An 11,571-nucleotide genomic window follows, 5' to 3' on the forward strand; every position below is an offset into this window, starting at 1 on the left:
CACTCCAGCGCGACTCTCGCAATAGCTTACATGGTACATGCACCCCATTCTCACGCCCAACGCGCTCAGGAAGACTTCGTCTTTCATCGACGTCAACTAGAGTTTCAATCACTTTCCAAAACTATTTTTTTTTCGGTCAGTCCCTTCCGCGAACGATGCAAAGCGACCGCCCACCGACTTGCCTCACTGTGGTGTCGATAGATTCGATGTTCCCTCAAGCCTTGCTCGCTTGCCCCTATTAAACCGCTGTTGTCTCGCAGGTCAGGTGAGCCTGTCGGATTGGTGCACGGTGATGGAGAACGTGGTCGGCCTGCACGTCACGTGGCGCATCCTGTGCCCCAAGATCGCTCAGTGCGACCCGGTCACCGGGGGCGTCCTCTACGAGTCCACCTTCGACGAGTACGCGCTCACCAACAAACTCGCTCAGGTCAGACATACAATCGTCCTTCTGGTGTTGCACAGAGCTTCTCACAATTAAAACGCGGCGGTGCTGTGGCCATTATCGGAATGCCGGGTACGAGTGGGGTCTGTCTTCGGAATGGAATCTTCATGAAAGAGCCACAACATCCAGAAGACACGCCCGAAGACCAATATATTGTGTCTGTAACAGTGGTTTAACGACAGAGCTTGCAGGGGCACAAAGTGACAACTGTTACTGAGCAGTGCACATTGGCGTTCAAGTGAAAACCAACCTTGAGCATTGCTTATAAATGTAAACATTCGTTCGGTTGTATGACTGTAGTTGCTGGGTCACGTGAAGTGGTACATTGCTGTGGAAGCTACTTAGCGCAGTCACTGACTCGGGTACCTGAGTCACTAAAATGTCAACACTAGCACTCTAACATACATTTATATGATATGCTATTAGCACCACACGGGTCGCCAATATTTAGGAGACAAAATGGTTCGCCGCTCACTGGGTGCGAGCTTCAATGATATTTTCCCCTCCTTCTAGTGCACGCGCATCTCCGCCTTTCCCCGGCGCGCGCGTGAGAAGACGGAGTGCACCGATCCCCGTATTCCTTCCCGCCAGGAGACACCGCCGCATTCGCACCTACAGCATACGGCGTGCGTCCGCGATGTTATCGCAATTGGACTTTGCATGGAACATCACGGCGACGGCGGAAATTCGTCGCCAGTGTCCATATAATTGCTGTCTTGCTGTCGCAATAAAGCTATGTGTTTTTACCAGAGAGCTTCTGAAACCTACCTAGCGTTTAAGCAGTGCTTCCAGCGCTCGTAGCGAGGCTGCGAAACCACGTCCTTAATTGAACGACGACGCTGTCAGCGTTGAGGTTTCAGTGTTTATTGCAGAATAAGACTGTTCCATTGAAAACTTTTCCGTTTATTTTCAGAATGGCCCAACCTTCCTTGAGTCGCTGTACAGAAACAAAGACAGCTTGGAAACAATATTCAGGATTATGGACAAGGATGGGTCCGGTAAGTCGATCTACGAATCATTTGTACGAAGGAATGACGATATTGAGACGGTCGTGACACATGACGCAAACGACTTGACAGGTTTATAATTCTTGACAGGCTCGGAAAGCTTAGTTGGGGAAGAGTGCGCTCTTTAAGTCACGAGGGAAATAATTTTCATGCATCGTGAAACGAGGAGGTACACTGCCCAATGCAGCGTCTTCTGACATGACTCAGGCTGTATGCTTGCTTTTGACAGCTTTATTTTGAAATATTGTAACACAAAAGCGAGAGACGTATAAACCTTTTCATCGGGCAAAGAGGAAAGGTATGGCAAGCAGCGCACGGCGAGCCTTTTCTCCTTTCTGGCTTGTGCGAGCCGGTGCGGTGCTGCTTGAACGTGAATGTTTGTTTCAAGTAATATGGCGCAACCCATCGGGGGGAGACAGGCCAGGAATCGGTATAGGGCCCCGATTTTGTAGGCATGCCTTTTCCGATGCTATTCCCTTTTGCGCTTCGCCAGTGGTCAGAGCAACGCTCCACCAGCGCGTTATCAATGGGATCAGACGGTCGTGAACGATGGATGATAAGAGTGGCATAATAGGCATATAGAATCAAGCGGAAGGCATCGCTTGAAAATCGCGGCCCAGATAGCGATCATGAGTTGCAAACGGCACCAGAGAACACGAAGAACAAATAAGAAGACATCAAGAGAAGCACAAAGCTCCTTATTTTGTGATCATTTTATTGTCTCCCTATTTGTCATTTATGTTCTGTGGCGCCGTTCGTAGGCCATGACAAACGAACTAGCCCAACAATACGCACTGACCAGATCGCGAACCATTTCCTTGAACAGCCATGCACTATTTCAACAAAGTTATTTCGCGAGTGCGTCATCGTTATCGCCACCAGGCTCTAACTGGACGTTTGAATACCATGGTTGAACGTGTAGTTGTCGAGTCAAGATAAGTGTGAGGTAAAACGCCCACGCAGTAACAGTTGTAGCGGAGTTGATCACTTCGAACCACCGAGAAGCTACCAATGTGTTAACTTCTTGCGGGAACCATCAACTCGCAGGGCTGATCTCCATGGAGGAGTTCAAGGACGCATGCGACCTCCTGGCCCAGCACGCCAACACACCCATGTCCGAGGAGCAAGTCGAGGAGCTGGCGAAGAGCATCGACATCAACAAGGACGGCTTCATCGACTTCAACGAGTTCCTCGAGGCCTTCCGCCTGGTGGACAAGAGGCCACTGACACCGCCGCCGGCCTCCAAGGAGAGCAACGGCGCGCCGTGCAACGGCATGGCCAACATGGCACCCGTGGCCACCATCGACGAAGATCAAGACACCGAAGAAGATGAGGATGAACAGGAGTCCTACTGCACTAAGCTCTGAGGCGACAACACGCAGTGTGTGGGCCGGGCGATAGGGGCTGTTTTTCACAGCCAAGGCCCTCCGGGACTCTATCGTGACGAAGGGCGCGATCGCATTGTCCATTCATCTCGACCGCGGCCACCCTTGGAACGAACGCTCGTTGCTGGGTTGATCTCACTGCCAGAGCGACACGTTCTGTCAGTGCAGGAGAAAACGCATTGCGCGTTTTCGTTGAGAACATCTTTTGCAACTTTCGCGGTCTCACCTGCGACGATGCAGACAGTCTCTTGCTATGGGGAATGTGGAAACGATTCCCTAATGTTGTAAAGAGCTGGTGCCACAGCCAAGACAGACGCTGGATAGTTGCAACATGCAAGACGAAAATGCCGGCTGCTAAATGAGCTTAGAATTGTTGCAACGTCATTCGTACAAAACAAAAGAAAAAGGGTAGGCAGAAGTGGGGATAAGAGGAGGGGGGGATATATACCTTTACAAATTGTAAGTGTAACATCGGGACTTGGCATTCCTTATATAGTTATGTCATCTATAAAAGAACAGGAAAAATAAATACGACCCAGAATCCTGAAGGATTTGTGAAATAAAATACTGAGCTAGCTTCGATCATAAGATTATAGCGCTGCACTTCAGCCAATAATGAGTCTACAGGGTGGACTTCAAGTCCAACAAATGTTGTAGTAAAGCGGCTCACAGCATAAATGGAAGGCGTAAGACAAGCAGTAACATACAGACAGATAGGCGTGTCCAGCTCAGCGAAGGAAGGAATCCGCTGGTATTTAATTGGGTGTGCTGTGGCATTGTGACATTCATTCATGCAGGATAGTGCACCGTTTACACCTATATAAGCTCAGACTGCACAACGGCTCCTGGCCCACCTGTAACAGTGGAAGACAAAAGGCTAGCTATCACATTCTTTTAGCGTTGAATGAGGCAGATCTCACAGAAGAATGACTTTTTCACCATTTCACCAATGTTTTCAAAGTGGGCACATTAACTTCTAGAAAGAATTGGGAGTCGTTGTCGTAGCCATTCGGGTTCTTACCTTTGGCTAGAGCTCAAAAGAAATGAATACGCCAGACCTGTGACAAGGGCATTTTCAACCTCTGTGAGCATGCGTGAAACTCCGACGGTCGTTCTTAGCCGACAAAGTATGTTGCTCGCCCATTTTGCTTTCTGTTTATATTTGCAAAACAGCATTTCACGAGCCTCAATGCTAACTTCTCCCCAGCCTCAGCCAAAGGAACAGGAAGCTCCTGGGGTTTCTTAGCTTTGATTTGAAGCTTACACTCCTTACACTGTTGTTAGTCCCAACAGACCTGTTTTGTTCCCCAGTAAAGCTTTGCAGAAATATTATGACAGCAAAGCAGCTGAAATCTACAAGTTTGCATCTGAAGAGCATGTAAAGCCACGTCACGCAGTTAACCTTCATGGTATTCAATAAAGTAAACCAACGGTGTAAGGACTAGAGCACACCACAATTCCTCATAATGCGAGTGGCGCCCTCTGTTCAAACGCCCGAAGTGGGGACTTTGAGGCTGCTGCACCACTTCATGCAATGCGGTAAGAGCCGCTATAACACTGTCACGACAAACTGTCAAAACACTCGCACAACATATACTGCCTCAATAGTTTAGTCTGATATGTGCGCACCAATATAACTTGGAAACTTAGGGGTATTCCTTCGCTGTGTTTCAACAAGTGGTGCCATTCGCCTTGCCACCAAACAAAGCAAAGCCACCGATATATTCCGGGTGCTCAGCTCCAACCTGGCTTACCCTTTATCCCATTTATGTGGCTCTTCACCACCCTTAACGCATGAGAGATACCATTTTTCTTACACTCGCTTCCTTTAATATGAGATCAGTCAATAAATTTCAAAGCCATTGTGCACATGGCTGGACCTGTCGTCAGGCCGCATGCCACGATGTCCTAATCTTTTGTTGTCCCGAAGATTCAGAGAGACAGTGCTCCTGGTTTTTCTGACCTCAGGAACACCAGTTGTTTTACAGGATCTCAACAAATTCCGGTGACTGAAGTTTTCACCCTCGGAGTGGCATTGGAACTTTTGACAGACTGTACATTGAAGATTTTTAAGGTGTTTAGGAATTCAGCAACACATCTTGTGGGATAGGGGCAGTGCTTCATTTCGGGAAAGAAAGTTCTTAGCTGCATTGATGATACTGCTGACTGAAACTAAAGAAGCTTTGTAGGACAATTGGTGCCATCTATGAGCGCCAAACTGCCTCTAATGAACGCATGTCTTAAATGCGCACGTAAGGTGATAATCTAGACGGCTTGTAGACATTGCTGCATTAAATAAGCATAAATGAAATAGTTACCTATTCGGAGAACTCACCCTTTCACTGCATGTGTGTTATTGAACAGCTAAGAGCAACCAACACAGGCGCTTGTTTCCTTACACGCTTCTTAACGTCAGCAATTCACAGCTACAAATGGGTTTAAGTGCATCTTCGAACACCAGCTGGGAAAAGTCAGCATTTTTGTTTTTTACTTCAGTAGTTTTGCTGTATGCACGTCCTAATGGGTAGTGTGCGAGGGTAAAATATTGTAAACGTTTGACAGAGCCAAGAGTTTCGCACCATTTTTACGCAGAATATGGCGAACACGTGCCTACATGCAGGGAGATGTAAGGGTCGTTCAAGATGATCACTTGCTTCACGGTGGGTGTAATAGACACCTAAATGCTAAATGTTACTTCGCGACAGTGTCCTACATAAGGCACAGTATTGGGGCACTTGTATGTAATATGGGGAAATATATTAAGGTGTCATCTGTCAGGTCTTTCTGGCATACATCTGCTTCAAACCGCAGCTCCGTTCGGGATGAGGGTGCTGGCCAATGCAGCTCCATGTGCATTCATTCAGTTCGCAAGAGCTGTCACCGCACCTTCGAAAGTTGACGGAATAAGCTCAGTGAGACGTTAAATGGCAAATTAAGATCCTGAGATGTGGAACAAAGCAAGTTTTCGTGCATTTTCAGGGCTAATGTTAACGCATGAAGCCTTTCACTCATACACTCACAACGCGAACGTCGTTAACATCGCTATTTTGCGATGCCACTCTGCCTCTCACCACAACTCAGCCAAGTATATTTCACTTCACTCCATTCTCACGCTTGTGCCACGTATCTCCTATATGCTGCATCCTACAAGGGAGGCCCGTGAAAGTAATTCTATTGATCACACTGTCCTTGTCACATGCGTATACTATTGCAATTCAAATGCCCGACATCAATTGCCGAAGCACATGTAACACTGTTCTTACAATATTGCACTAATTATTATTCACATATTGCACGCTCTGCACTTGTGTATAGCCGTGTCCCGCTGCAGTGTGTTCTCAAGTGCGCTTGCACGCTGCGTTCTGTCTGGCGACTGTTTTCTGTGCTTGCCGTGTCTATGTATATGTCTGTATGTGTGCACGCATGTGTACCATCCCTGCACTTATACTATGTCTTATGATTTTACCAGCTGGTTTGAAACGGTGGTCCAGAGACTGAAATAGAAGGCGAAATCATATAGAATTTCTTAGTTCGCCTCAGGGTCCAACTTGCTGCCGAACTCTACTCGAGATTCCCATTCGCACACCGTGCTGCACTTTCTGTCACTCGAAGGCCGAAAGAAAGCTGGCCATAAAACCACCGGATGTTTCCGTAACTCATTACCAGACCTGATAAGAAAGGAACGTGGTGTAATTATGAACTAACGTGAGAGGGTAAGTAACTGCCTCGTTCAAACTATTTGCTTATTTGGGGGACATTCAAAAGACGTCAAGTCAGCTTCATCACAAAATGCCATGTAGGATGGCAATCTTCTTTTTCAAGGTTCTCTGAAAGGCAAAATGTTATGTCACCTAGCTGGGCAATTTTAAATATCTTTAATATAGGATATCCGGCCTTCCATATAAGGAACATCCGCTGGTTTTGCACTGATGTGTGCACATTTGTTTTGACTTTCACATACGCGCTTAAGCTGACCTGATAAACGCAACTTATCTCCCAAGCGCAGCAGCCCTCACAGCCTTTAGAATTTCGTGATTTGTAACCTCTAGACTGATTGCACACATTTAGTCAAAGCTCTTTATCTATGCAGGAACAAAATTATAGGCAAAAAATATAGGCAATATACCCCTAAGTTAGGTAATCACACAATAAAAATGTGATGCCTTTTTTTCCTGGACATCGACGTGCAGGCGCATGTAGACATGTGCACATGGTTAACACCGTTGACTCACGATAACGGTGATCTGGACTCTGCCCAAGGGTTTTGGAAACAAATGAAAGCCAACAGCAAGGACACTAGCCTGCTAATGAAAAGAATGGCCACCAGTCAACAGAAGAATGTTTCCCATTGTGGCGACAACTTCTTGTATGTCTCTCTATTTTTGCTTCCTTAGGCTACCTCTAGATAAAGCAGTAGCTTATGCACAAATATATTGTTCACTGTAGTTACTATGAAATAGACACTGAAAAGACAGAGTTGCTGAATAATCGCACATGCTTAGCTAATGCTATCTGGAACCAAACACTGTAATCCATGTTTCGAGTAAGCAAGAACAAAAGGAACACGAATACTTTCCAATGACATCTTTTTTTTTGTTTTTTTTTTCAGGTTGTCTTCATTCGTCTTGGCTTTTGGAGTTTCATGACAGAAAACATACGGTGAAACATTAAAGAACAGAGCACGAGAATTCCTCCGTCAAATGAAGGCTGTGAGGGCTGCTGCCGTCGCGTGAATCGTGTGTCCTTGTGACCATACCCTTTGTTGAAAGACATATACTAGTACTAGGCTCTATTACGCTCTTTTTCGGCACTCTTCATGGCATAATGTAGCTTCTTTAGGTGTTGCCTTGTTTTGTACCATTGCAATTACACAGATGAATTTGCACAGTTCTCACAGTGTGTATCATAGCGTGTATATTATAGGTAACACCACTCTTTTTGCCGTGCTGTTGTTCTGCACTGTTGTTCCTCGTTCAACATGCGCTACCTCCGTAGCTGCGCCATCTAATGCTACCAATGCAACAAACCCGGTGCTCCTCAGCGGGATGCACATTCGTTTTTGACTGTTCCTGAGATTTGTGCTATTATATCTTGTGTATGATATGAGAAGTATAGCCCACCTGATAGATTAGCAAACATTAGAATGTTTAGCGCTCCTGAAATGTAGATTGTGTAGAGTGCGCCAAGGTGGACAGCCATATGTTTTCTTTTCTAACGACTGCGTGCCAAGCCGTGTGTATAGCATAGGCTTCAGAATGCGGCTCATTCTTTGGAGACACACCGAAGGTATATAAGGCTGCGTCCTGTTGCCGTCATACTTCAGAAGTGTTTGCAATCCAGTCAGGAGGTTAGAAATCAACTGGTAGAAAAGTCGCTCATTGCATACTCGCTGAACAGTGCTATTTGAATGCTCGCCTTATCATCGTCGTTCTAAATCAGTGCTCCGGGCTAAAGTGTCAGAGGTCACAGTTGTGTGTGTGTGCTAGCTAGGTCCATTTACATGTGTCCATATACTATCCACAACTCTGTTACCACTTTGTTTGAAGAAACAGGTATGTCAATGTTTCTACACAGCGATGAGAACAGACGATTACTTTGCTTACGCTCTTGTACAGATGTTTATTAACCTAAGCGCACAGCCATGAATGGTATTAACATATATATTATGCTTCGTCCTACTTTTTCTTGCTTCTATGGCCCATCTTTTAGAGCTTATTACCCAAAGCTGAACTCATTCCAACTTGTCAAGCAACCAGATGTTCCACTAATGTTGCCATTCAACAAAAATTCCGCCTACCAGAAGCACTGTGCTTTAATTAATAGCCTTTGTTGGCGTTTAGCGCACCCTTCCTATACGTACGTTCTAATCACTGGTAGCAATGTTGGACGTAGGTGCTATACAGAATGAAATAGCGTTTGGAGAACCACTCGAACCTGCAAACGCACTGGTGGCATATGCACTGACAAGGCAGCATTGGTTAAAAGTATGCAGGTCATTGGATGCATCGTCACGAAGAGCAAAAATTTGTCTATTCTGAATTTCCGCAGATATTTATCCTCATAAAGACTCTAGTCTCCAGACAGCTTCTATAGGCCCTCAAATCTTTCCACGAATGGGATCAATGGTCTGCTAGTCCATGTATAGAGCCAAAAACATAGTTCAGGGGCAGTATTCTCGCGCGATCACTTCAGGAGATACTTTCTTTCATTTTGTGAGATTTCATGAGACTACCGCGAGATGCGTTTGGGGTCTATAGACTACAGCGTTCTGGCATTGTGCCAATGGTGCTAAAACAGCGTGCCGGAACACTGTCGCTCGTAGATGCCGACACGTCCGGAACTAGTCTCACGAAATCACGCAAAAGTGAATGGATCTATGAAAGATCTGCGCATGGGAATGTTTCCCCAGTAGACAGTCTGTGGACTTGTGGACTATTGTCCATGAGATGCCTAGATTATGCACAGGCAAAAGCAAATCTATATGAATGCAAATTTGACTACAAGATGGCTGTAGACAGTGTACCAACTGTTTTAATCTATTCTCATACAGACGATTCTGTGTGGTGGATCTCTTGTTATGCGTTAAGCTTATCCTCTTCCCTCCGCCCTCCTTTTCATATTGCTCTACAAGGATCACTGCGTCCCCCACCATGCTCTGTGCACACAGGAATATCCCACTGCACCTTCTGGAGACTGTTTCACTCAAGAATGGAGTGACCTGCACTCTTTCGACAAAGACTGTATGCCAATGATGTTTGCTGAATCAAGGGAGGGAACATGCTCAAAGCTAGCTAGACCGAATGGAAAAGATACCCACATGAGTGGCGTGCTATTTCGCGCCGACAATCGCTGCGCCAGGCCGGCGGTGGCAAAAGCTCTAAACATGAGCTCGTGTGTTTCCGTTCCCCGTTTTTTTTTCATTGCCCTTACTTGATTAGTTGCGGCTAATGGCAAAGGTATGTGCGAGGGGCATCAATATCAGGTATTCAATAATTCTGCTGTACTTGACCTAAGTGTCACGTATGAGGTCAGTCTGGGGAGCAAGTCATGCTTTAGCCATTGCCGCATGCGCCTTTCTGTAGGCTCAGCTATCTTGCACATTCTGCCTAATGTGCCAGTTTTTGCCAAGCTATAAGGTTTCTCTGTTAATTTTCTTTTATCCCAAGAGGCATTCATCATCCCTCATTTAGAAAAGACTATCTTGGCCTTTCGAAATCGCTATATGAATGAAAGGGCAAAGAGAATATTATATAGCATTAAGGCAAAATCAAGTCAAGTGCACCTCTTCAAAAAACTTTTTGAATACCATGTTGAATACGTGCCTCAGGCCATGTCTAGATGTTTTCTGGTTTTCAGTGTATGAAATATGGCCCCCGTTTGCAGTCTGCAAGTTTCTGGTAGCAGTGTTGTCAAACTATGCAGTCCCTGGTCTCGACCAATTCCAAAGGTACAGTCAATTAAAAGGACATGGAAAAAATCCCCAAATTATTTTCAGTGCATCACTGTGTTTGCAGCAATCCTCTTCACTTGGCAGTGTTATCAAGGGCACAATTCTTCAAGGATAGTCAAGAATTAAATAGTGACAATCGGTAGCCTATACAAACTTAAGGTTATAAAACTCTCATGAATCAGGATGAAAGAAATACTAAAGAGAATCTTTGCCATCCACTTCGAAGTGGTGTATGCAACGCCTCATTTTCTTTCCCTTTTTCTGATCTGATGCAGTTTTTTGAATGCAGGGCGAAATGTCTCAGCAAAATTCCTTCATGGTGCTCTTGCCACCGTCCTGAATTCTTCAACAGATATAGCTCTAGTCAGATGCTGTCATATGGTGCAAGCTTGAGCCAACCTATGCTACCTTAATGATAAGTTTCTTTCATAACTACTTGCCAAACTATTTCAGTCCTGCACAGTCAGCTGAGCTTCGCAGAAGCAATTAGTGGACCATTACAGTGAATCAATGGATGAAGAGATCAACATTTATAAAATAAAGGAGGGGGTGTTGAGGGGGACTACAATGTTCATTTTGATCCAAACATGGACATGACACACAGCCCTCGAACATAAGCTTTCTTAAAAAATGGAAATTGCTGCTATTGCACGATGTGCCAAAGGGGCATGGGATCAATTTGTAGAAAAAGCTGCGCATTGATACTGCTTTGCTATGATGTGCTTTTGTTAGCCCAAATATAAAAACGCCAGTTTAATAATGAACTGAAGTGCATTGGCTGTGGCAAGTCCCAGGTGCACAGAACCACTGGAAGCATGGAGAGCGTGTCGCGATGAGACACAAGTGTGTGACCCAAGTTTCCTGCTGTGTGTATATCTGTGTGTACATACATCTCCCCAAGTTAAGCCAGTAAAGTGATACTGTGGTATGCACTATATGCACCCACGTCCAGCACAAAGATAATAAACTTGTTATTTAAGCATAAACATCTGACGTTCATCAATCACTGTCACAGAGCAGTGCTGCTCCATGGGAAAAAACTAAGCATGTGAAGTTGCCACATACCAGACAAATACACACAAATTGTTTTCATGAGCGCCTTGATTTTGTCAATTCAGAATTTCTGCAGATATTGAGTATCTTCATAAGCAAGACACTCATGAACGCAATTTGTGTGTTGTGTGTTATTTCCTGCCACACTGAAAAGAACACCATTGAGTAACTACTTATGCTGACTCTTAAAGCTGTTGAGTAGTACATAATTTGTTAAAGAGCACAATGTTTCCA

The 11,571-nt window shown here is 45.2% G+C and overlaps 1 protein-coding gene across 2 annotated transcripts in view; it reads left to right on the forward strand.

The window, feature by feature from the left end:
- Positions 1 to 11,270, forward strand: part of LOC119450003 (serine/threonine-protein phosphatase with EF-hands 2-like) — a 222,924-nt gene extending 211,654 nt beyond the window's left edge. For both annotated transcript variants that reach the window (XM_037713332.2, XM_037713333.2), the window contains exons 13-15: positions 261 to 427; positions 1,356 to 1,440; positions 2,497 to 11,270. In XM_037713332.2, the coding sequence (XP_037569260.1) occupies positions 261 to 427; positions 1,356 to 1,440; positions 2,497 to 2,816 (572 nt within the window). In that variant the 3' untranslated portion in view covers positions 2,817 to 11,270. The remainder of the gene's footprint in view (positions 1 to 260; positions 428 to 1,355; positions 1,441 to 2,496) is intronic.
- Positions 11,271 to 11,571: the final 301 nt, after the last annotated feature.

The sequence above is a fragment of the Dermacentor silvarum genome, chromosome 4, assembly GCF_013339745.2.
Source record: "Dermacentor silvarum isolate Dsil-2018 chromosome 4, BIME_Dsil_1.4, whole genome shotgun sequence".
NCBI lineage: Eukaryota > Metazoa > Arthropoda > Arachnida > Ixodida > Ixodidae > Dermacentor > Dermacentor silvarum.